Source organism: Nipponia nippon, unplaced genomic scaffold, assembly GCF_047370975.1.
Source record: "Nipponia nippon isolate SJK-2023a ecotype South Korea unplaced genomic scaffold, ASM4737097v1 scaffold_2, whole genome shotgun sequence".
In the NCBI taxonomy this organism is placed as follows: Eukaryota; Metazoa; Chordata; class Aves; order Pelecaniformes; family Threskiornithidae; genus Nipponia; species Nipponia nippon.
Genome location: NW_028262336.1, coordinates 66,289,944 through 66,315,834, shown reverse-complemented (window position 1 = coordinate 66,315,834; position 25,891 = coordinate 66,289,944). Strand labels below are relative to the sequence as shown.

The 25,891-nt window shown below is 52.3% G+C and overlaps 1 protein-coding gene and 1 long non-coding RNA gene across 2 annotated transcripts in view; both read left to right on the top strand.

Annotated features, from left to right (window-relative positions):
* LOC148055818 (uncharacterized) overlaps positions 1-21,776 on the top strand; it is a 29,364-nt gene extending 7,588 nt beyond the window's left edge. The window contains exon 2 of the long non-coding RNA XR_015704839.1: positions 20,944-21,776. This is a non-coding gene — a long non-coding RNA (uncharacterized LOC148055818). The remainder of the gene's footprint in view (positions 1-20,943) is intronic.
* Positions 727-2,259, top strand: SOX1 (SRY-box transcription factor 1). Its single transcript, XM_087757839.1, has one exon. The coding sequence runs from the start codon at positions 1,126-1,128 to the stop codon at positions 2,257-2,259; it is 1,134 nt and encodes a 377-aa protein (XP_087613965.1). The 5' UTR covers positions 727-1,125.
* Positions 21,777-25,891: the final 4,115 nt, after the last annotated feature.

Below are 25,891 nucleotides of genomic sequence, written 5' to 3'. Positions count from 1 at the left end.
CTCTGCCGCCGTCTAAGTTTCGGGCGGCCCGCGGCGCAAGGCCTCCCTCCAGCGATGCCCGGCGGGGAGGGGGTGGCCGGTGTCCGTCCGCCGGTCCGTCCGTCGGTCCGTCCGTCCCGCCGGAGCGCGGGGCGGGGCGCGCCGTGACCCCCCCGCCCGCCCCCACCCCCGCCTCTCCCCGGGCACGGCGCTCCCCGCCGGACGTCACTGCTCCGCGCGCGCCATGTAAATCGCCGCCCGCCGGCGCGCCCCCATTGGCCGCCGCCAGGCGATTTAAGGCGGGCCCGGCGCGCGCCGCATGGCTGCAGCGCCGCGCGCCCGGCGGCTCCTCCTCTCCCGCCCCGTCCCGTCCCGTCCCGTCCCGCCCGGGCCGCGGGAGGGAGACCCCCGCCCGCGAATGAGCCGGCCCCGGCTGCCGGGCCGGGCGCCTGCTTCGGTTGGGTTCCTTTCCCCACCCGCCCACCCCCTCCCTCCCTCCCTCCCCCCTCCCCCGATCCTCCTCCCGCTTTTTTTTTTTTTTTTTTGTAGTTAACGTTTAAATACTTTTTTTTTTTTTGCCTCCTTTTTTGCGTGGCGGTGGGTTCTCCTCTCTCTTCTGCTCCGTTCACCTGCGATCAGCGGATGCAAGTCACACACGCTCCCTCCCTCCCCTCCTCCCTCCCTCCCTCCCTCTCTCTCTCTCTCCAAGTTAGCAAAGAACAAAAAAAAAAACCATAGCTCCGTTAAGGATAAGAGCGGGAGCGGAGGGGTGTGCGCGCGTGTGCCGGGGAGCGCCGGGAGCGGAGGACACCGCCGACGGCTCCGCACACTCCTCCCTCCGCGCCCAGGGAAGCAGCAAGTTTGCCGTGCACCTGTTTGAGCCGCTCGAATCCCCGTCGCCGCCGAGCCCCGGGAGCGATTTGCCAAAGGGAGAAAGTTTTCCGCCGGCGGGGTCGCCGATCGCTCTCCTCGCGGCTTTCTCCTCCTCCTCCTCCTCCTCCTCCTCTTTTTTTTTTTTTTTCGCACGGCGGTCGCTACCTAGATACAAACGGGTTTTGCCTCGCTCGCTCCCCGTCCTCCCGGGCTCCTCTATGTTTGATTCTTTTTTCACGCCTGGCGCCGGTGGAAAATAAAAAAGCTACTTGAATGTACAGCATGATGATGGAGACGGACTTGCACTCCCCCGGCGGAGCCCAGGCCCCCACGAACCTCTCGGGGCAGACCGGAGCGGGAGGCGGCGGCGGCGGCGGCGGCGGCGGCGGCGGCGGCGGCGGGGGGAACAAAGCGAACCAGGACCGGGTCAAGAGACCCATGAACGCCTTCATGGTGTGGTCGCGGGGCCAGCGGCGGAAGATGGCCCAGGAGAACCCCAAAATGCACAACTCGGAGATCAGCAAGCGCCTGGGGGCCGAGTGGAAAGTCATGTCGGAGGCCGAGAAGAGACCGTTCATCGACGAGGCGAAGCGGCTGCGGGCGCTGCACATGAAGGAGCACCCGGATTATAAATACCGGCCCCGGCGGAAGACCAAGACCCTGCTCAAGAAGGACAAGTACTCGCTGGCCGGGGGGCTGCTGAGCGCCGGCTCGGCCGGGGGAGGCCCGGCCGGCGTCGGCGTGGGCATGGGCGTCGGCGTCAGCCCCGGCGGCGTCGGGCAGCGGCTGGAGAGCCCCGGCGGCACGGCCAGCGGCGGCTACGCGCACATGAACGGCTGGGCCAACGGCGCCTACCCGGGCTCGGTGGCGGCGGCGGCGGCGGCGGCGGCGATGATGCAGGAGGCGCAGCTCGCCTACAGCCAGCACCCGGGCAGCGGGGGGCACCCGCACCACCCGCACCCCCACCACCCGCACCACCCGCACAACCCGCAGCCCATGCACCGCTACGACATGGGCGCCCTGCAGTACAGCCCCATCTCCAACTCGCAGGGCTACATGAGCGCCTCGCCCTCGGGCTACGGCGCCCTGCCCTACGGCTCCCAGCCCCACCAGAACTCGGCGGCGGCGGCGGCGGCGGCGGCGGCGGCGGCGGCCGCCTCCTCGGGGGCGCTGGGCGCCCTGGGCTCGCTGGTGAAGTCGGAGCCCAGCGTGAGCCCGCCCGTCACCTCGCACTCGCGGGCCCCCTGCCCCGGGGACCTGCGGGAGATGATCAGCATGTACTTACCGGCCGGGGAAGGCGGGGATCCGGCGGCCGCCGCCGCCCAGAGCCGGCTCCACTCCCTGCCCCAGCACTACCAGAGCGCCAGCACGGGGGTGAACGGCACCGTCCCCTTGACGCACATCTGAGCCCCCGCCGGCCGCCGGCCCCGGCCCCGGGAGCGGCGGAGGCGGGCGAGGGCGCGGGCACCGGCCCCGGCTCCGGCTCCGCCACCGGCCCCGGCCCCAGCCCCGGGCCGCCCCGCAGGACTGCGCGCCCGCCGCCGCCGCCCGCTCAGCCCCCGGCCCCGGCCCCGGCCCCGCTCCCGCCTTCCCCCCTCTTATTTTTGCCTCTTGCTCCCCTTCCCGCCCGCCCTCCCCCGCCTCTCTTTTTTTTTTTTTTCCCCCCTTTTCTTTCTTCCTTCCTTTTTGTACAGAAATGTTTTGATGTTCTTGTAATAATAATAATAAATAATAATAATAATAACGAGAGAGAAAAAAGGTAACGGTTGCTTTACTTACCTTTTTTTTTAGAAGGACTAGTTTATGAAACTAGTTTTAGACTGAACTTCTGTGTTTTATCGAGACTTTTTGTACAGTATTTATCATTCACCCAAGAGACATAGAGCGTTTATTTGCAAAAGAGGAGAGAGAGAGAGAGAGAGAAAGGGAAAAAAAAAAAAAAACGACGGCGAAAAGACAAAAAATATCAATAATAACCACACAAAGTTGTAGGCGATGCCAACTTTTATACCGCGCGGAACCGCTACGATTTCGGTCACGGATGGCTTCTTGCGAAGGCTTTTTATTGCCTAATTAACTCCGAGTTGATGGGGAAACAGTTCTCATTTATTACTCATGTACTAAGGCAAATCCAAAACAACACTTAAAAGTTTTTTGTAGATGTTGTCGCGGTTTTGGGTTTTTTTTTGTTTGGTTGGTTTTTTAATTTGTTTGTTTATTTATAAAACTCTTTTTTCCTTTTGGAGGCTGCAATGTTTTTTTTCTGGGTTTTGTAAAACTTTATTGTATCTGGATTTTTTTTTTGTTTGTTTTCTTTTTGCTTTTGTTTTCTTTTTGTATCATTTCTTGTAAATGCATTGTGAAATAATTTTTATTTAGGCGTTATTACGAGGGAGTTCAGATTGTGTATATAGTTTACTAAAAAGCCCTTCTGCTAAACAGAAATCCTAAGGATGCGTTCAATTTTGAGTTAAATAAATTTCAAAGCGGAAAAAGTCACCTGTTTTTTTTTAAAAACAAAACAAAACAAAACAAAAACCAACAAAACAAAACCAACAGCAAACCTAACCGGAGAACCCGGTCGTGTTTACCGTGGTGTGCCTGGAAATGCAGCAGGCAAACCCAGACGGCGGGGAGGAGGTTTTAACCCGGAGCGGCAGACAGAACGAAGTGCGATCCCGCCTTGAATGTCGATGTCTCCTAATCCGTATCAATCCGGAGGGATGAAGGTAGCTTTATTTTACTGCTCGTTCCGTATTGCGAGGGAAGGCGACTGAACCGAATGACTCTTCCCAGCCGTGGACGTTCATTTGGCGCGTTTTACGGCCGGGCTGGCGGTGCGGACCTTGCCCGGGGCCGTAACTGTCCCCCCCCCGCCCCGGGCTGCCCGCCCCTGCCCGCCGCCGGCCCGGGGGGCACCGGCCGCCCCGGGGGCCGCCAAGGCACCGGCGGGGGCCCGCCGCTTCCCCTCTGACTGACGCCACGAAAAGCGAAAGCGCTTCGGTCCGAGCGTCCCGAAAAAGGAAAGCGTCCTCTAAACCCCGAGCCCGAGAAGCGGCCCCGTCCCTGCCGAGCATCCCGGGGGGCGAGCGGGGAGCGGCGGGGCCACGGGCTCCCGCCCCGCGCAAACTGGGGCGGCCAGTTTCGGCCACTGGTGCGGAAGCCGTCGGGCAAAACGCCGCGTGTCTGGTCGTTGCAGAATGTTGTTCAAGGCTTGGAAATTTAATTCTATTTTTTTTCCTAGCACTTGATCGGTACCTTTCGATATGTTGGAATTAAAAGTTTGCTGTAAACTTCGTCTGATAGTAATAACAGCATTAAGCATTGCGTTTAAATATCGTACTGTAGCAAATAATTTTTTAAATTGGTCATAACTGCCTAAACACAAGGAAAAAAAAAAAAAAAAGAAAACAAAAAAACTTTTAACTTCCAGGGCGGGAATGCCGATCGCATCAGGCTGTAGGGCTTTCTGAACCGTCTTGGGGCACCGGCGAATGAGTACTTCATCCCTCCAGGAGCAGGGAAGTGTTAGCTGGTTAATGAGGAGCCGTTTCGGTCCGTGTTAGAGATTGCACTTCACCTGTGATGCTGACATGTCAGTTGACATATATAACTCTTCGCAGTCATTTTGATGATTTTGTTTCAATCGCTCATTCGTTAAAGCGAACGCAAAATTTTCATGGAAGCTGTCTATTGATTTCAAACCAAAATCCCCTCCACCCCACCCCCCTTTTTTTTTTTTTTTAAACTATTCGAGCCTTTATTAAAGCGAGGTGTGTGCGGGCTCAGAGTCAGCAGGCTGATTTCGGAAGTGCTCAGCGTACAAACAGCGCACACAGAAAGCCAAGAACCTGTGAAAAACCTTCTCTGGCGTTGGTTACCTCCAGCCAAGCACCGTCCTATATGTAATTTAAAATATATTATGGGTATATTTCAAGGTACGCCTTGAAATATAAGCTGAGTACCTGTTGAACTGTTTCTTGAAACGCGTTATCCATCATGTGTATACGTACTCATACATATCTACACACACTACAGATAGCATCATGACCGAAGAGAAATGTATGTGTGTGTGTGTGTGTGTGTACGTGTGCAGAAGCAGACGCATATGCAACCTTGTTACGTGCCGTTTCTTTAAGGGTCAGAGCTGTTGAGAACCCCATTTACCGAGGGCTCGGAAGAGAAGAATCCCGGCGAGACGATGGTGTGTGGCTGGGGGCGGCTGGGGCAGCGGGCGGCTCGGGGCCGCCAAGAGAGAAAAGCAAATAAACATCTGTGCGCGTCCGAACCGCAGCAATACTAGGGGAAGTGCTTAGAAGAGAAATATTACTGCTCTCTAAATGAGCTCCTTTTAACGAGTCTTCCCTCCTCCCCTCGCAGTTTAGCGGCTCAATGGCGTTATGCCTAGAATAATAGGAATACCTGCACTTTCAACACAAGGGGATTAAACAGACCCAATCTCGGCTATATTCAAATAAGCTTCGAATATTCTCAGCCCGCCTTTCACAGAAATACAATCCCCTCTGCTAATGCCCAACCTCCCCCCCCCCCCCCCCCCCAACACCATAAGGGTAGAATTTTTTGCTGTTCGTGGTTTACTGGCTTGGCGGTTTAGTTTGAGTTAAACTTCACGTTTGGGTATACAAACAAAGTTAGAACAACTTTGCTAGGCAGACGAGTTGGGTTTAGGTACAGTAAAATAATTCGGTCTTCGGGCTTTTTGCTGTGCGGGTTATATATAAGAGAATAATTGAAAATGCACAACTAAGAATAGGTTTAAGCGATTTACGGTTTAAGTACATTACAGCTAAAATTGTATGAAATGTTCCTCCTATAACATGATTGACAGAGCTATTAAAGTCACCTATGTGGAAGAATTAAAAAAAAAAAAAAAAAAGGCAGCTATCTCCTTTTCAGTAAAAGGAAGGAAGATCCAGGAGTAAGGCGAAGGGGAGCGGGGCGGCGGTGCCCTCTCGGCGGAGGGAGGCTGCGTGTAGCGGGGGGGCTCGGGGTCAGGCCCCCGCGGCCCCCCCCGCCCCCCCCGGTGAGGGCTCAGCCGGCGGGTCCCTCTGCCCCGGGAGGGGGGCGGCGGCGGAGGAGCCCGGAGGACAGGAGGCACAGTGCGATAACAGGTTTGATCCGCTCCAAACTTCGAGCCAAAACGCCAACTTGGCCTGAACTCCACAGCTCTTTCCCCAACGATTCTCCCTCTTTTATTTTCCTTTTCAAATTTTTTTTTTCTTTTTCCCCTCCTTCCCCACCTCTCTCCTTTTGCCGTGCGTGGCTCGCTGAGCTCGTAGGAGTGGCGCTTGGCCCCGGGGAAAAGCCTTTCCCTCCAGCTCCACTCCTCCGCGCCTTCAACCGGAGTCACACCGCAGCAAGCCCGGGGGGGGCTCCGATGGGACCGCTCCGGGCCTCCGGGAGCAACGGAGCGGGGGAGGGGGGACACACATGAAATTGCCCACCAAGATAAAAAGAGGGACGGCTCTAGAAATCCGCGCGGGGGGCCGTGAGGAGGCAGCCCCGACGCGCTCGGGGGGCGCCACAGCGGGGCGAGAAGCCCCCCGAGATGCCCCTTGGCGGGGCGGGGGAGTGCGGGGAGGGTCCTCCCTCCCAGCTGCGCCGCATGCGGGCAGCATCAGGCCGGGGGCACCTGAACGCCTGACGCGGTTACAGTTTTTTGTTATCATGCGTAAACTCCCACGGAAGGGGGGAAAAAAAAAAAAAACCAGCCACAAAACACCACCCCACACCGCCGACAACCGAACCAAAGAGCTAATCTGAGCGCTGCTGCAGAGTAAAACGCAGCTAAAACACGCGAGCTGGCGGCTGCCCGTGGGTCTGACGCGCTGGCCGGAGGGGATGCGCTCCCGGGCCGGGCGCCGACCCTCTCTCGCGCCCCGGGGCGCCCCCGCCTTTCCCGGGGGCTCACCGCCCCCCCCCCCCCCGGCCCTTTTCTGCCCCGTCCCCCCCGCACACTTTCTGCCCGGCCCCCGCCAGGCTCCGGCTCTCCCCTGCCCTCCCCCGCTCAGCAACACGTGGGGAAGCGCCGGGAAGGGGCAGCCCCGTGGGGGCGGGCAGCGTCAGAGCGTGTCTGTCTGTCCGTGTGTCCGTGTGAGTGTGCAGGGGGCTGATCTTGCGGGAAGGCCCCTCCCCGCTAAGCAAGCCCCCCGGGGCCGTGGAGCAGTGGGCCTGCGGGGTGTTGTTCACGGGGTGTGCGTGGGGGTCTGCGAGCTGCAGCCCCACGAAGCGAGGTGCCCCCGGTGCCGTCAGAGGGGCTGCAGATGAATGATGCAAGAGGAAGACGGGGGTGAAAGGAGGAGGGGGGAGAGGGAGGGAGAGCACGGGGGGGAGGAGGGGGGCCGGTGTTTGGAGAGCGAGGGATTAGCGAGGAGAGTCCTGACCCCGGGATCAACGGCCAGTCAAACCCGTTTACAATCACCCAGCGGAACACCGACGGCTCCCGCTGCAAGCCAGCGGCCGGCCGGGCAGCCGGCGAAACCAGAGCCCCCCGCGGGGCGGGAGCCTGCTGGGGGAGGCCCCGGCCCGGCTCCGGGGAGACGCCGCAGCCCTTGGGGGGCGGGGGGGCTGGAAAGGGAGGTCCCGGCGGGAGGGCAGGGGCTGCAGCGGGTGGCGGGGGAGGGATGCTGCGGCGCGCCCCGTCTCCCGGCCGCAGCCTCCTGGCCCCTCACCGACGAGGAGCGGGGAAGGGAAGGGAAAGGGGGGATCCCGGCGTGAGAGGCGGGGGGGCCGGGGCGGGCAGGCCGAGAGAGCTGGGAAAAACAAGCGCGTTGCTGTCAGCAGGGAAAGGCCGCTCTTGAACTCCAGGCGGGACCCTGCCGGGCTGGGCCCGGGGCTCCGGGCGACACCAAAGCCCGGCTCCAGTCAGGCGTGCAGCGGCGGGCGGGCGCAGGCCGCCCTCCCGGGCCGGAGGCCATCTGCTGCACGGCCACCGGGGGCGGGGGTGGGAGGGAGGGGAGCCGCCCCCGGCGGGCCGCTGAGCGGGGCCGGCAGCGGCGGGCGGGCGCCTCGGCCGCCGCTCCACGCCCCGCGGGGCACCGGCGCCGCCGCTCCGCCGTGCGGCTCACGGCCCACGCACACAGGCACCGCACGTCCTCCCCGCCCAGGGGGAGCTGAGGCAGCGGGGCCCGGCCCGCCCGGAGACACGGCCCCCGGGGGAGGCGGCAGGCAGGGACTGGGAGGTACGGGTCAGGATGAAGCGAGTCTGCGTGGGTTCGTGCTGAGGTTAGGGGTGGACGCTGCTTCCCGGGGGGAAACTGAGGGCTGGGGCGAGTGGTTTCAGACGACTGAGGGGGAGAGGAGCGGGACAGCGAAGTGCTTGGCTGAAAAGTCACTTTTGGGGAGGCAAGGCCAAAAGAGAGGCAGAGGAGACGGAACAGAAAACGTGGCAGGGCACGGTCTTGCAGAGCTCCGAGCCGGGCACAGAGGGGAGGGCTGGGGTGAAGGGGGGCGGCTGCAGCGAGGGGCGTGGGGGAGCGGTGGGAGCCGAGCCCCGCTGCCCGGGCGGCGGGAGGGAAAGCAGCGATTATGCATATGGGGCAGGCAGGGCCTTGCCTGCCTGCCTGCCTGCCTGCCTGCATGGCTGCCTGCTGGCTCCGGCCCCGCCGCCCCTCTGCGGAGTAATGGCAGGAGGAGCCGTGAGACGGGGGCGGCCCCGAAGGGGAGGGCGGCTGGCAAAGGAGCCGAGGCCTCGGGCACCGGCTGTGCAGGTGCAGATGTAACGGGAGGCTTTCGTTAGCAGAGGTTGAAGGGAAAGCCCGTTGACTCTTACATGCAGTGAGCCATTCTGCTGTCGGGGGAAACTTTGTGAAAGTGAGGATAAGCAACCCAAACTTTGGAGACTCTCGAGGAGCTTTGCTGTAACAGCGGTGCGGTGGATGGAGCCTGCATACACCGCATGCCTGAGATGGTAAGGGGTGCTAGCAGGTGGCCTGGAAGTCCTTCCTAGTCCTCATGCCTAAAAGGGGGACACCTCTAGCGATGCCTGTGTAGGGTATGCCAGAACTCAGTAAGAGCTGGCTGAGCTGAGTCGCACCACTGTATGTGCTGTCAAAAAGTCTGGAGGGACCAAAGGGAAGAGGCCAGAGAAAACCCTGTCCTTTAAACCACCCAGAGCTGGTGTGGAGTGAGGAGCAGCCGCCTAGGGAAAGCACGCTGGTCCCTGGCTTTGGGGTGGAAGCCGTGGGGCCTTGCGACAAAGAACCCCCCGCGTCCCCTTTACAAAGCCTTGGGGTGCCCCCGTGCAGTTGCATGCCTGTCTTTCCTGGACGGTGTAATTCCCTGAAGGGAGGAGCCCTCAGAAAGGTCTCATTTCAAGAAAGTCATTCAAGTGCTTTAGCATGGCCTGTCAGGACGGGTTTGGGGGCAATATGCTTCATGCTTAGTAAAATCCCATTGTCCACGCTTTCAGCCTGGGCACCTCTCATTGATTTGGGGAAGACGTGTGCCACGGTTAACTGCGGCTCTCGGACAGAGGGACTATCCTTCAGAAACCTTAAAAAAAATAAAAAAGGGGGGGGGGATGACAATGAAACCGAGGAGAAGGAGGAGAGCATCTGGCGGTGGTCAAACAATTGGGCAAGTGCTAGAGGGTGAGCTGGGCTCCAAGGAGTGGGAAAACGTGGCTTCAGCCCGGGGCAGGCCAGCGTGGGCTGAGGAAGTGCAGCCGACACGGGGGGGAAGGACTGGGGTCTGCGAAGTGTGCGTTTAGGAAAAGAATAGCTTTCACCGGGAGGAGGTGAAATATAGTTTACCAAGGCGTAAAACTCTCCATAGCAACTAGGATCTAGCGGTGAACAAAGGCACCATACATTTTGGGCGGTATAATTTATCCACGGGGGGGGGGTGGTGGTGAGGGTGCGGGAGGGGTGCAGGGGGAGTAGGGAGACGTTTATTTCATTCCCAAATATTGTCTCGTACAAATTTCAGGAGTACCGAATTCAGCTCATTTATTTACTCCTATACAGAACAAGTCTATAGGAAGATTGTCTTGCTAAAACTGTTGGGGAGGGGATAGTTCAATCCTAATCAGATTAGCAGAATGAGGTAACAGGCTCTCCAGGCCTGGAGCTGCAAACACAAGCTGCCCAAAGCGGGAGAAGAGACCTAAAACTCCAGGCACGGAAGTTCAAAAAGAAGTATCGACATGAAAACACAATTCCGACCCGGTGCGGGAAGCTGGGGGCTCTGAAACCATCCACGGTGCCTCCGGGTTACACACACCGTAGGCATGGGCTCCCCCTCCTGCCTTACACACAGCTTAATGTCTTTATCTTTCGGAAAAATCTTGAGTAATGACTTGATCAAGTGATCGGATTAGCTTTCCACATTACCTTTTGTTTTACCTGTCCCTAGCAGAAGACAGAAAGGGGCCTTTGCTTTGGTTTAGGGTTTGCTTTTTTTTTCCATTACCTGTGCCATCGTGCCGTGTCAGTCCTACCTTCCTCTAAACTGCTTTTCAGCCACAGGGCAGGTGAGGGCTGCGTATTTCCCCCCTCGATGTTAGAATGTAGAAAATAGTGCGAAAAACGAGGTGCTTGTACACTCGAGTCGCTGGGAACTCGTTTATTTCCTACCTTGAAGGACAGTGGAAAAGAAAACTAGGTGGGAAACGCTTTTTCAAATACACAGCTGTAGGGGAGATGAAGCCTGCATGTTTCAGGACGGAGAGGTCCGGAGGAGAACTGTGATTCAGATTCCAGAAAACAGCTCAGGAAGGTTAAAATTTGCAAAAAAAAAAACCAACAAAACGAAAACAAAACCGAACTAACCAACCAACCAACCAAAAAAACCAAGAAATGAAGAGCAGAGCAAGGGAAGCGTGGAGTTTAGCTTACCAAACTTCTCAGCGGTCCATCTTGAACCGCCGTGAGGGCGAAGAGGACGGGATACGGGCAGGCAGCGCATTTTCCAAACGGGCGCTTCCCATGCTCTGGTGTCACATCATTACTTACGTGTCTTGCGGAATAGCTGAAAGAACGACGGAATGAGAGCAGAACATGCATTTCTCCCCCCAAAAGCACTTAATCTGTTAATGTTCCTCTCAGTTTCTAACTTTCTAGCAAGGCTGAGGAAGTTTCTGCTAGCCCTCCATCCAAAAGGTCCATTTAGCAGACCAACTTTTGGGCCATTACATAGGGAGAAATGGTCTCCTAATCCTTTGGCTTTGACTAGGCAGCTGCAGGGAAAAGCCATGCATGATTTTCCCGAATATAAAAACATCTTCTCAGTTCTAGGAGTCACAGACCAAAACTCCCTAGATAAATGGGACAATCTCATCATGATAAACGTGCCGCAGATCCAGATATTCAAGATAAGAAAAGCAATGACACAGCGTTATTGCAAAGGAGATCCTTGGGCGACCAAATGAGCTATTCGGAACAATTTGGTAGGAGCTTGCTATTTAGTTGTATTATTGAGGGGGTAGTTCCAGGTAGATAAACTAAATGTGTTCATGCGTCTCAGACATGTTTTAAATGTTTCATCATAGCTAAATCATGTGTTCATGTATTCACAGTTATGATGGGTTCCTATTTAGACGGCTGTATTTATCGTCTATCTTAGAGCAGCCTTAGATGCTGAATAAGAGAAGATGCTACAGCTGATAGGTAAATTTATTCTCATAAAAAAGGCTAAACTCGGAATCCCTTGTTCAAAACACGGTCTCTGCTCCTCGGGATATTCTTGCTGACCTCCTTTAACCAGCAAAAGCTAATACACATTAAAAAAAAAGAAAGTCATTCATCTTTAATAAAAATCTGCCAGTGTGTGGATAGCAACTGCTTCATAAATACATGTCATGGCGTCATTTACTTGGGAACATCCCATCATAGTTTCCTGACATTCGCTGGAGAATGCAAATCTCTCTCCATACGCACACAGTTGCGCACCAGATTCGGATACCGGCGAGGCGAGGTGCCCTGTGCTACTTTTTAGTTTTAATATCACTAGCCCATTGCCTAACAGGTAGGGGACTCGCTTCAGACATGAAAATCGAATGATGGACAGAAGCATGGAGGTGGAAAATCAGAGCTAAAATTCACAGAGGATCGGGTTGGGCTTTTGTGGTACGAGACATAATAATAAAAATTTGAAGAAAGGGCAGAAAGCGTATTACAGAAGCTCTGTTCCTATTCTGTGAAACAGCTGGGCAACATCTGGAACGGAGCCTTTTCCCTCATCGGACATCATACAGTAAGCAAACGGAACGGTGAAATGTTACTTTAAAAAAAAAAAAAAAACCAACAACAAACTCTTGGAGTTTTTGGTGGAAGACGACTGCCTTTTTCCTACGAGCAGGGAGAAAAACTGTTTGGCGGGGGAGGCGGGGGAGAAGGCAGCTGCGGAGGAGCCTCCCGCCGCCCCGCCGGCGGGGTCAGCCGTGCCTCCCGCGAAAGGGGCTGCCGATTAAAACCGGGTCAGCCTTTAGCGTCCGTTACTTACGCTGAAAATCAACCTGATTAGTCTAACTAGTTGCCGAACGTCATTTAATGAAGTCCGGGAGCCGGCTGTATCCTACGCGCCCTCCCCCGCCCCTCCGCGGCAGCGCCAAACAGTTTCTCACAGAAATGGGTGTCCGCGGCCCCTTCCCGCCCTGCCCCGGCCCTGCCACCCGGGGGACAGCCGCCCCACGGCCCTGGGTCTTCCCCCGGAGCAGGTTCGAGTCTGCCCACCCCCGTCTCGCGTGGGGCGGGCGGGCCCCGGGCGGTCCCCCGCCGGCTGCGGGGGCGGCCGGGCCGGGGAGGGGGGGAGGCCGGGCGCTGGCTCCGTGGGTGCGGGCGGGGAGCTCCACGTCCCCGGGGAGCAGCTGCGGGGTCAGGCTGTCGCCTCGCAGCGGCCGTCACCGCTTCGTGCCCCGCGGAGAGGGGAGGCGGGACAAAGCCCGGCCCCGCACCGACTGCGCGGGCCTCCGGGCTGCCCTTGCCGGAGTGCGGCAGGGGGTCTGGACCCCGCTGATTTCAGCGAGGGCTGGGTCAGGCCCCGGGCTTCCCCGATGGTTCCGTGCCCCAGAGGCTGTCGTGGTCCTCGGGCCTCCCCCTCTCCCGGTTCCCTTTATTTTTGTCCGCTAGTGACCAAATGGCGACTTCCATGACCTAAGTTGCAGCCTGTCTGCTTGCCTGCTGCCTTCTTTCTCCAGCGATGTATTTTGGGTCGTTTTGAGGGAAGCCAGCTACCTACGGGAATTTGAGAAAGCACGAGTGCTTTTAGAAATATTTTTAGGAAACCTGTGAAAAAAGTTAAGCTTGGGACTGCAGTATTTTTGCCCACGCACAAGACACAAAATACGAACCAATTTAAAGGAACGCCTCAGAGAGGGAGAGAAATAAATCCAGAGTCATTCTGCAGTAAAACAAAAGGCCAAGAAAATTTCTCGCCTTTAACGAGTAGTCACTAAAGGAATATCTTTCCTTATATCAACTGAGAGAGATTTTGAAGAGTTTTCCTCAATGAAGCGCTCCTGAGCCGGGTGTGTTCTGCCTCAGCAGCAGGGCTCTGTGTTTTGCTGGGTATCGTCGTACCGCCAACACAGGGAAAATGCGGCTAGAGAAGCCAGGGGTGTTGACATGCAATTTAATAGTCAGTGACTTTCTCAAAGAACAGGTTATCTCCACCTGACAGCAAGATGCTAACCGAAAATGACGGTTAAGAATTTTGCCACTCTGCAGAATACTTTCTGAACTTGTCTGTAAACATAAACTCCACAAGTAGTAGTCTCATTTTGGAAACTTTACAATACAATTACTGCAGGCTACTAAGATCACTCCACTGACCCTCAACTACACCACAGAGATGTTGCCAAACTGAATTCCCTTATTATTTCTCAGAGCCAACGCTTGTTAAAAGGAGAATGCAGCATCCCTAATTTAAATGTTAGTTTTCCCGGGGAAAAAAGAAAAAAGAAAAAAAAAAAAAAAAAAGGAAAAAGAGAAAGCAAGAAAAAATGGGGAAAAGCTGTCTTTTAAAGTGAAAGAAATTTGGGGAGTCTGCAGGAAAACGCTCTAAAGCTGACTAGACCAGCGTTGTCTCTTGTCCAACCTACAAGTCTTCTGCAGGTGATTTTTCCCTAGTACAAATGCAATTTAATAGCCGAGATGGATATTGTTTCACTTTCAGCTATCTGCTCCATCCTGCGGTCTCATTCTACACTAGATGATTACCTTACTGTCCTATATGCACAATTTAAAGGGAATTACCTATTACTTCAATTATTTGTTTCTTATCAACTGATGTTACACTACAAGGATTTGCATTGAAAGGACACAAAGAAAGAGCAAGTCATGGCACATTGCCAAATAAAAGAGTAATGTTCTGGTGAATTTAGCCTAAATAATTTACTGCTATATAAAAGTGGAAAAGTGGAAGGTGAACCCTTTGACCAATAAATCTCTTCTGCATGTGAAACCCTTATCTTGTCCCCTCCAATATATTCCACACTAGGAAGCCATCATCATTGGCTCTGGTTTGTTATTTGTAAACCTTGATCTTCTGCACTCGGTGTCCTAAATATGGATAATTAGCATCAGTTTATCACGCCTCTGCATATTTTCTCTTCTCTCCAAACATGCATGCTTCTATTGGCTGCCATTCTGTCACAGAAGATTATGGAGACAGATTGCAGAGAATGAATGTGCTAAACGAGATTAGGAAGGAATAGAAATAGCAACTTGGCCAATAAATTCCTCGTGAGAGCCTTATCATACAATTACACGTTGACTTGTTTCACACTCTCCCAGCCTCTTAATCCAACGCCCCCACCAAGAATAAAATTTCACTAATTTCTGAATTACTGCATATCCTCATGACTTGTCACTGAGAATGGTTGGAAGAAGCAACACGGTCGAAAATAGCGCATCAAACTTCCGAACAGAAGAGAAACTTTACAGACAGAAAGAGATGGGGCTCTAAACCATTTGTGGCCGTACGGAGAAGCTGCCGTGCCGCCGCCGGTTCGAGGGTCAGCAGAGGCGTTGGTCTGCGCTTTTACTCCCTGGCGCTCTCCGTCGGGTGTTACGTCATCCTTCAGAGGCACCTGCGCGTCGGAACGCGAGGCACCGACGCTGCGAAACGATTTTACGTGATCGTCTGCTGTGCGAGCAAACTCTCACCGCTGAGCCCTTGCAACCTCGCCAGACAGCGATGGCGAAAACACCTACTGCCGTCCTCGGTTTCTTGGACATGCCCGAAACCGCGGTAAGAGAGAAGACGCCAAAAAGCATGGCAGCAAAGTGAGACGAAATCCTGCTGGACTTAGGAGAAACATCTACGAGAAACATCTACCAACGCTGTGGAGTTAGTCTGGTCCGTTCTGCCCGAGCTTATTTCAGTGTGGACGTCAAAACCCCCCATGATTTGCATGACGTAATTAAGAGGCATGGCAAAACCCTTCAGGAGGCATCGTCTCTGGAAATGCTGGAAGGCTCCGTTTTGCCCCTTATACCAGCCCAGGAGGAGGACTTGCAGAAATCTTAATGTTGTGGTAATGTTATTTTCATTGGTTTAGATACGTGTAGAAGAAGAAGAAGAAAAAGCCCCAAGATCCGAAGGGAAATCCTTGCTCGGTGGATCTATACTCCTAACGTAGGTTGGATGCCACAGTGCGCTTGTCTTACAATTTTAGCAGGTTTTAGGATATTTTTAAGGCTATTTTTAGGATATTTTACAGCGTTTATTACCGTGAAAGGGCATCTTTAGAAAGCAAGGTGTTTGCACAACTCGAGTAACTGTTTCCCCTAGATAAATGTGAACCTTCAACCACATACAGACTTCCAGAACGCGGATGAAAAGTATGACAAAGTCGTGCTACGTAGCCCGGAGTTGCTTAGCGTCACGCCTGCCTGTGCAATCAGATGCCGGGAAAGTTGTAACGTAGCAGTGAAGCGGTCCACGCCGCAAGTGTTAAGGATGCTCAAAATAAGGGGGTTCCCTCGAGTGGGACTTTCCCTGCGCGCTTTTTCCCGGGGTGGAGAAGATCCAGGAGGCAGCGGAGCATCCCGAGATGGGGACCGCGGGGCGGGGGGCGGCGGGGCCGCCCCCCGCCCCGCGGTCCCCATCTTGGGGGGAGCAGGGTGGCCGCGACCCTCGGGTATGGCAACACCCCCCCCCCCCCTTGCGAGTACCGTAGGGCACGAAGAGCCCTGTGAAAACTTCACGCCTGGGCCCTCTGAGTTATCATAAAGCGGGTTTAGTGGTGGGGGTTACTGTTGATTTTTTTTTTTTTTTTTAACCTGCCCATTGCCCACGTTCGTAGTGGGCATTTATTTTTCGCTTACTCTCCCACGGATTTTTCCTCTAGATGGGAAACCAGTCTGCAGTTGAGTGTCACCTTCACCCTGAGCCTTAAAACCATACCGTTGCAGAAATTACTGAGATGATAGAAGCGTGACCTTGTGGGATAGCAAGACAGCCCGCTACCTGTTTGCTGCTGCCACAAGAGCTTTTGAACATTTGCGGTCACATAAAGTAAACAAACAAACAAACAAACCAACAAACTAATAACGCTCCCTTATTTCCTTCTTCCTTTTCTTGTTATAGACGTAGGCATGCATACCTATTCATCTGCACGTATATCTACATGTATACACACTACACACACATATATATATACGTGCAGACACATCTCCCGAGAGAATTGGTTAGCTGCATCAGGGAGAGAGGCGTTTGCCATTAATCTGGGAACAAACCGCTAACCTCGGTGACTGGTATTTTAGCTTTTCTTTTCTCGCTTCTCTCAGTGCGGGGAGAGCAGTAAAGCTTGTGTGGACTGATTGTGAGGGGCTCTGCTGGAATTTGGCAGGCCAGGGGCTTGGAGAGAAGCCCCATGCTGACTCCTATTCAGCGGGCCAGTTTTCTGCGAGCTTTGGAAGTTTCACTCAGCCGTGCACTCAATGGCTTCACAAAGCTGATTACAAGCTTCAGCGCATTCCTGAAGGAGCCAAAAGCGACGCAGGTGCAAACGAGCCGAGGGAGCCCCTTATCCCGGTGACAGAATGGGACAAGCTGGGAAAGGCTTGGACCACACAAATCCAAGGCTCACCAGGCAGCAGCGAGCCTGCCTTGGGAACCGGGGATCATTATCCGCTCCATTCAGCGGGGACCCAGCGGCGGCAGCGGCACGTCCCGGGGCTGGGGACGGCGCCCGGGGCTCCCCGTCCCGGGTGGGAGCGGCGCCGCTTCACCTCCCCGCTGCCTCACGCGTGCACCTGAGCTGCCCACGCTGCCCCGAGCTGATTCCTACCCCGGCGGCTGCTGGGCTTCAGCCCGGCGCCCGAAGCACTTCGCCGTTTTTTTTCCCGGGCGAAAAGCCCCTCTGCCCCTCCTTCCCCCGCGTCCCTCTGCCCTTCCCCAGATAAACGCGGTGCTTAAGGGTCTGTCTGGAAACCCAGCGCAGAAAACGCACTGATCCGAAATGGCAGGCTTCCTCCCGACTGAAGTTCTCTAACAAACACCCTATTTTGAAGACTGCCTTTAGTTCCAGAGAGAAACCGGCCGAGAGTGCCCCCGCCCCCCCCCCCCCCCCCCCCAAATCACTGGAGCCACCCGATTCCCACAGAAACCTCCCGCCACGCAGCCGCCCGGTGAATGCTTGCTGAGTCGGTGAAAGCAGCCCACGGGCCCGGCCCTTCCTGCCTCCCCGGGGAGCGAGGGGGTGGCGAGGAGCCGGGGGGGTCTCGGTGCCGGAGAGGGTGAGGCGTGATTTCCTCTAACGGGGGGCTCTCGGGGGGAGTTCCGCTCGCCTCCGCTCCCTCGCCCCCTTTCCCTCTCTCCTAGCCCTTCCCCTCCAGCCGGGAGAAGAAGCTGCACTTTACTTCGCTGCGAAATTAATTACGGCGCTTCCCCGCTATCAATTACGCAGGAATCAGCCTTTCCTAGGGAGAGGAGAAATAATCAAAAGGCTTTTCAGTCGCGGGGGGGGGACCTCGGACCGCCGAGCACATAATGCGGCAAGGGGACTGCCGCGCTTCTGGCCGCTGGTTTCATATGCAAATGGCGAGCTGCCTCCAAGTTATCATTATGGTTTTATTTTTTTTTTTATGTTATTATTGTGTCGGGGTTTTAATAGCCACATGCTCTCCCCTTCCCTTTCAGCGAGGTTTCCTTGGCGATCAGCCACGCCGCTTCTTCCCCGGGCGCGCTGCCTCCCTCCCCAGCGCCTGCTCCCCGTCCGTGTTAATTTCGCCCTATGGAAATGAAAGCGGCCCGGCCGGGCAGCTGATATTAAAGCGATCCCCCCCGGCCCCGGGGCTCGCCCTCCCCGCTCCTCGCAGCGGCCGTGCCTCCGCATGAGCGTGGCGTGTCCGTGCCGTGACCCTCCCCCGGCCGCCCCGGCCCCCCCAGCCCCCGGCCCCCCCGGCGCCCCCGGCCCCGCCGCCCCTTTCATCCCGGCGAGATGCTGGGGAGGCAGCGGTGCGTTTGCTTGTGCGGAGCACACCGCCTGCGAGCCGTTGCCTTGGCAGAAAGGTGCAGCTTTCTGATGTTCTTTTGTCTGATAACTAATTCAAGTTAATGCGATCTTTATGTAAAGCTAACAGCGGATAATTGTCTATTTTCTCGCCAACAATCTCCATCACAATCACTTATCTGGAAACCTGCGGTTGTATTAATCGTTATATTCCCCGAGATAAGCGTCTCTCGAATTATCAGTAAACACTGGAGGGAAATTAAACAAACTCCAGAGCCACTTAAGTTTCCTCGGCAGCTTTTAACGCCCTTCTCTGAGGGAGAAAAAAAAACAACCAAACCAACCTGGGACCGGAGCACAAGACGTGTGTGTGTGTGGGGGGGTATGTGTGTGAAACAGTGGAGAAGGGCCTGAACGTCGGGATAATTTTGAAGAGCCGAGTCCTGCTGAAGGCGCCTTCCCTTCGAGGTGCCGGCGCTGCAGAGGCAGGCGGGCACCTTGCGCCCCGCTCGCCGGTCGGGGGGCGGCCCTGAGCAGCCCCCGGAGCTCGGGGGCAATTCTTGCAGGTCCTCTCGTTAAGGGTATTAGTCGCTGCAGGGGAAAGCCCAGCAGCTAGGAGAGAATACGTCGAGAGATTAAGCAGAAGTCGCATGGCTTTAGGTCTGCTATAGGAGGAGGAGACAGTTCTGCTTCCTTCTGAGAATCACCGTATTAGCACAATTATTGGCAATATTTATACTAGAGAGTGATCCGAACCCCAGGAGGGTAACAGAGAGTGCGCGAGAGAGAAACTACTGTGGGAATACGTGTTACTGCTCAGATCCCATCAGTTCCGTTAGGTGTAAAGAAATGATAGCAAATTGTGCTGGAAACCCCTCCAGGGAAAACATACTTGTATGACAAAGATTTTGTCTTTTTGAGATGAAGTCAAAACATCGGCGTGAAATGAAACTCATTTTAGGGGCGCTGCCGTGTGTGTGTTTACTCGAGTACCGGGGTGGGGGTGGGGGTGGGGTGGGGAGGGGAAAAAAAGAAAAAAAGAAAAGCCCAAACCGTGACATTTCAGTCGGGAATCTGGGACAGCAGAGAGTTTGCAACTTCTCCGGGGAAAAGGAGGGGTGCTGCAGGCTCCCCTGGCTGCCCGCCGCCGCCCGGGCTGGAGAGGCGGCGGTGCCGGCCGCCCCGCGCCCCGCTGGCCGGCAGCTCCCCGCCGCTCTAGGAGGGGTTTTGCACATCGAAAGGGCTTTATGAACATTAACTAATTAATCCCGGCACTTAGTTACGGAGCAGGCACCAAGGAATTTCAAAACTCGCCTCTATGATGAGCTTTATTTATTGTCGTCTTATGATTTTTTAGTAAGCAAACTTCGATTCACAGAGGTTTCCAGTGGCACGGCTCCTATCTTAGCCGGGGGTAGGTCAGGTCTGGGGTGGGAAAAAAAACCCCAAATCAAAAAAACCCAAACCCCATAACACAACCAAACAAAATACCGGAACGAAACACACAAACCTCCTCTTACTAGTTTGTGTGTCAAGGCAGCGTATTTCCAAATACGATCGGTTTCTTACAAAAAGAAATATATTTAAAAAAAAATCCTTTAACTGCTTCAATTCTCGAACTACTTCTCTTGCGCTACAAGTTCCCAGGGTAGCTTTTTCTTATGGCATTCGAGAATCATCCCACTTCATCTCTCACCTGAATCTTGTCATCTGTGCCATCTTGAAGTGATCTGTGAACAATGCGGGTCCCTTGGACAGCCCAAGCTGGTCAATCAGGCAGAACAGACTATGCAAATGGAATGGAAAGGCGAAGCGATGGAGAACAGTGGCCCCCATTGTCTTGGGCATTTCAAAGCGAAGCCCAGCTGCAGCAGGCGTTGCTGTCTCGGACCCTTGGTTGCTACTCTAATGTCATCATTGCAAAACATCACATTTTGAAAACTCTACCGACTGAATGCATGAGCAGCCCTCAGCAAAGATTTCACTTCGCCGTGACATCTTTCGAAGTCACCAAAAAAAAAAAAAAAAGGGAAAAAAAGGGAAAAAAACCCCACCCCACAACAACTGGGGACTGGGATCCCAGCCACATTGCCCGCTCACATCCCTCAGTCCCTTTCCCTGCCCTCCTAATAACTGCGGTGCAGCTGATGCTAAATGCCTTTTGCAACCTTTTGGTGAACGCCTCACCTTTCTTCTTGTTTTTAGAGTCGAATTGGATGAAGATTTAAGTTGCATTTAACTTATTTTCTGTCGGGTCTCTTTTAGGCACCCTAATGAGCTAACGCCGAGGAAACGTGGCTGTGAGCAGGCAGTGAAGTATTTATTCACAATCACTTCCAAAACTTCAGATACGCGGGGCTTTAAAAGAGTCAGGCAGTGTCTTTGCCAGTGATTAAACCAGCAGCTAAGCTGGGCACTTACGGGTCCGTTAGGAGTTTTTTTGAATACTTGGTTTCTTAATACACTCATGCAGTTGCTGCTCCTAAATATTGCTGCCAGCCCTGCTCCAGCTCTGCTTCCCAGCACTGGTCCCAAAGTCCGCCCCGCCATGAGAAACGAACTTTCACTGCAGTAAAGCTGAGGGCTGTCGGATGATTAATGTGCATTTTCAAGGGACTAAATCATTGCCCATGTTTCACTTATCGTGCCTTTTCATTTTCTTTTGTCTGTAGGTGACATTTGTGATCACCATGTGGTGAGCAGAGGAAACTCCCCTCTCTTCCACCCTCATGTCAGGAGCCTGCGCTCAAGGAGCAAAGGTCTGTGCCACCGGTATCTTAAAATGTTGGGAGTTACCTTTCCCTCCTCCCCATCCCTTATCTCGCAGGAATTAATGAATCCAAAGCTGCTTCTCCAACAACAGCCTTACTACAGCGAGCCTACAGAGATGGATAATGCCATAGCCAGCCTCAGATGCTGCCGAGCTCGTAGATGGAGTGGTCACCCATTTCAGTGGTCACCCTTGAGTGCGGACTGTGTTTAGCGTTCGTGCAGGAACAGAGAAGAAAGTTTCATCGGACTAAGAGAGCCGAGCTAAGAAACTCTTAATTACATTCTTTGCAGGACCAAGAATAATTCAGTGCTGCTTTCCCGCTCCTTAAACTGGCTGTTTCCCGCTCCTTAAACTGGCTCTTTCCCTTTTGCTTGGGTAATGCATTCTGTAACAACGTCACGTAAATTACAAAGGAAGCAAAGGATGGAATTACTTAAAACTAAGTAATTATCCACTGCGATTTGATTAGCTTCCGAAATTTAAGCTTGCCCCTTTTAGAATGCAGTGTGTCGGTAAGAAGGAAAAGATGAGAGTAACAAACAAAAGCAAAGAGAGGTTGAAGTGAATGGGGCAAATAAATTACTGCATAGGTGCCATTTCATCTTCTGGCTGGAAGTTTCTTTCCCCTTGCCAAAGAGTTTTCCGAGGACAAGTACCGGGTTAAAAGAAAAGCAGTTTCCAACTACATCGGCCTCTTGGTCAAATGAGTAACAGCAGGAATTCAGGCTGCTACCTGCTTCATACAAATGTTTCAACAGAGATAATACGTGCTGTAAGCACCCTTCCCTGCCAGGTATTTGTTAGCAGATGTCCCCAGGGCTCTTTCCCCTATCAGTTCACCACCTTAAAACTTACCTGAGGCACAAATGTATCTCCCAAAATCTATGTCCTAGGAGGTCTTGGACATGCTTCAGGTACCCTCTGGGCCCCTCACTTGCTAACCTGAATGCAGAAACCCAGAGGAAAAGTAATGTTGTGCAGCCAATGCCTACACAGAGGGCAACAGCAGTGCACATGGCCAGGGGCCAAACGCCCTGTTGCTGTAAGTGGGTGCACCTCCATCTGGATCTCTGCTAAAGTACTTCCAGAAAGAGGCTGTGAAGGAGGAAGATGCAGCAGCTTTCAAAGAGGAGCAGCTGCTCTGTATGCTTCCTGTGGAGGTGTTGCCATGGGGCTACGCAGAGGTGGGGGTCCTCTCTGTGGATACCTCACCTCCCACTCCATGGTGGGATGGATGATGTTCACCAGGGCCCAGACCATGGGTGGGGGACGGAGGCCGACAAGGCCATCCCACCACCCTTGACCCAGACACATCCCTCTCCCCCAGCAGCCCTATTCCCAGCCCATGTTGCCAGCCTGCTGGACTCACACCCCAGGGGTGGAGAGCCCAGAGGTGGGTTAGCCACCCCGTGCTCAGGCCTGCTGTCCCTCCACAGCACCAAACAAGTTCCCATCACCCCAGGTTAATGGGCTGGGCTCTGACGGGAGGGAAATGGCCTCAGATCTGCCCCTCGGGCAGCGTGCTGGGATAACCAGGAACAACCTCCTTTCCCAGTGGTCCCGCGTCCCCCTGCCCACCCCAGCTAATTGGAAACAAGAGCAGCGACTCCCTTGAGGAGCTGAACTTCGCTTTTCTCTCACAGCTGGAACTTCTGCCCCTTCCCCCTACCAGCCCCAGCCCTGGTACATTCAGCCAGAGTTATCTCTGCTCGTGCACTGACTGTATTTTTCATGTTTATTATCATCCAACCCAGTGTAGTGCCATCTGGCACATGCACACACGGGGGGAAGAAAACCATATATTCAGCAAATGGAGCATACAGGGTTTAGGTTTTGTTTTGTCTTGTTTTTCTTATTCTTCCAGTTTCCATTTAAAATTATGCGGAAGGGATAGCTGAGCAATTTACCCTCAGGAAAAATGATCAGAAACCCCAGTTACTAAATTAAAAATTACAGAAGAGCAGTGACACCAGGAAAGGACAAGAACACCCCTTCTTTTCCTCCTTCTGTATTTCATTTCACCTTCTGCTCAGATAAGGAACAGAATTACTTTAAAATGATTGTGTTAACTCTTTTTACTCAAGATTTGTTCTGGTCTTTCAAATCATTATTTTACTGTAAGACATGTATTTTAAGCAAGTGATATGTAACAAACCACCCTCCTCCGAAGCACTAGGGCACTGCGAGCCACGCTGCAGTCCTTGAGATCTTTGCTATTCTCACTGCTGCGATAAAAATGGATGTAAAAATACATCTGCAGAGTGGATGTAAAAACGCACATAGTAGTTTCAGTGAAAGGTAGCAACTAAAGCATTGCTACCTTATTTCAAAGATAGTTTTGTAACAGAGCTGTATAATCAAAGCGTTTTCTTCCCTGATAATTCATGCACTGTAAGATTATCGGTGGAGTTGCCCATGGAAAAAGTACTACACAATGTATTGTATTACTTGATTCATTTTCTTTCAATTTTTATTTTAATTTTGTCTAATTACTGTATTGTGATCTAAGTCAGCAATCTTAAATTAACTATCAACTTAACTTTTGAAGAAACCCTACAAATGCATGATAATGATGAAATTTAAATTACTGTTGGTTATTGTGTAATGTCTACACCATGGAAAAGCAAACTTTCAGGTATTTTAATTCCGTTTGCATATATAACATTGTATTTTTCCTGTTTCATTTTTCAGAGTAGAATTCTCTGCCATTTCCAAACTATAAAAATACTATTAAACAAAACTGTTTGGGGTAGTGTTGTTTTTTTTTTTTTTCTGAACTGAACAATAGCTTTGATGAAAACGTGAAAGAAAATAGTTCTTGGGACTAAATTATCAGCTACTCAGACTTTTTCTGAAAAGCAACTTGTTGTTTTACAAATACACATGCAGGGTGGTAAAACTGTTCCCTGATCCTGCTAAAATAGAGAAATACATTTCAGTGCAACTGATACAGTATTTGTATACTGAGCCAGGTTCTGGTCTCACATCTGTTTAAAATTCAGTATATCCTTTGCTCAAGCCCTGATCCAAGGCTAAGTGATGTCACTGTAATGACTTCAAGTGGGCTTTGGATCAAGGCCTTTTACACCTCTATGCCTCATGCCACTGGGCTGAGAAAGGCTATTTTTACCACATCTTTCTTTTCCTGTGAAATCAGATTAATTTGGAATGAATTGGAAATGCTTGAACAGAGATGCTTGGGGTTACTTTTTATGGCAATACTTTTCATTTGGAATATTTCTTACAAATACAATTTGATAGCAAAATAAAAATTTACACTTTCCAGTATATTTCCGCTCATCTGTGATTTTTGGGTGAATCGCACTTTACTTTTACATGCGTGTGTTCATTGCCTTACTTCTGGCAACAGAGCATTGCAATTTTTAGGCAAATAACAAGTGAAAAGAGAATCTATTGTGAGATACAATGTATGACAAATTCATTGAAACAAGCAAAATAATTTAAATAATGGTTATTCAATAAGTGTCAGGAAAGCAATCCCACACCTTTGCTGATCGAGGCTGCTATGTAACTTGGAAGAAAGCGATCGAGGGAGACTTTTTATGTAGTAATATGTGGAGCCTGTGCCAGTTGTTAAGCACATAATTAGAAATTCAGCAAGTCTTACCAAAGAGGGTCATAAACAACCACAATTAAAAACTCAAATCTCTCTCTCCTTTGTATGGCAACGTATACGGGGAAAAAAAAAAGTGTTTGTTTTTTTTTTTTGGTGGTGACTCAGATTAGCTACAATTAAACTTAGCTTTAACTCTGAGAGCTGCAAAGCGAAGCAAGCAGAACTTTGCCGCTTCCTGTTAGAGGTTTACTTACAAACCGGTAGAATTGCTTTTAAGCATCTCCAACAAAAGAGGTATAAAAAGAGAAATCAAAGTGGAAGAAACAGTCAGAATGCTACAAGTATAATGCAAAATCCTTATGTGTCGGTAAGCATTAATAGGTAACAAAGCCAACGTGAATCTACCCGTTGCTTTCCTTCATCCTGTATGCACTGAACAGGCTGATTTATAATAAAATCTTGTCATAAATGACCTTAGTTTTCAGAGTTTAGAGTGTTTCCATAAATATTATTATTTCAAATATCCAGAATCAATATAGTCTGGTGAAATGATCTATAATCAATAAAATCTTAGCAGTGATCAGACAGTGTCGGAAAGATATTTTAATATGTTGAAACTATCTCATGCCACTTATGTGAACTGAAATGGCAGAACAGACTTGCCTCATTAGACTGTGTCTGAGAATACAATATGTGGGGAAAGAAACCCCATCATAATTAAGCGTCCCATCTAAATTATCATATTAGCGTTAGGTCATTATAAATGGTGGCTAAGTGAAGCAATGTTTCTTTTCAGCAGTAAGTGCTTTGAAAATTTTAAGGAATTTAAATGCTTGAAAACGTTTTCCAGCTCACCTGCTTTCAACGTCAAGTTTAGCCCCTGATTTCCCTATTTATTCCTCTAACTCTCTTGAAGTGGCCTTCAAAATGCATAAGCGGGGATTTATTGTAAACTTCGCTGTTGCAGCTTCACTGTGGTTGTTCTGATCATTTCAGTACAAATGTGACAGTTCAAACTAATGACTGAACATCTATTGTGTTAGTGCTGTTTCCTGGTTATCTGGTTATTATTTATTTCCTGCTTGTTCTATTGTTTCTTGCCTTAGGAAGACTCCTGTTCACTCTGATAAAATTCCTTATAACATGGCTGCAACACCAAGTGTTGGGTAAAAGGGGTCCTCTGAACGATAACACAAAGAGCATATAAAGAATCCATCACAGCAGTCAGTAGTATAATGCAATTTATTTTCACTAGACATCCTCTTCACCA

Bases quoted from the DNA above. Each gene is read 5' to 3' on its own strand.
- SOX1 (XM_087757839.1), top strand. From the start codon at position 1,126: ATGTACAGCATGATGATGGAGACGGACTTGCACTCCCCCGGCGGAGCC.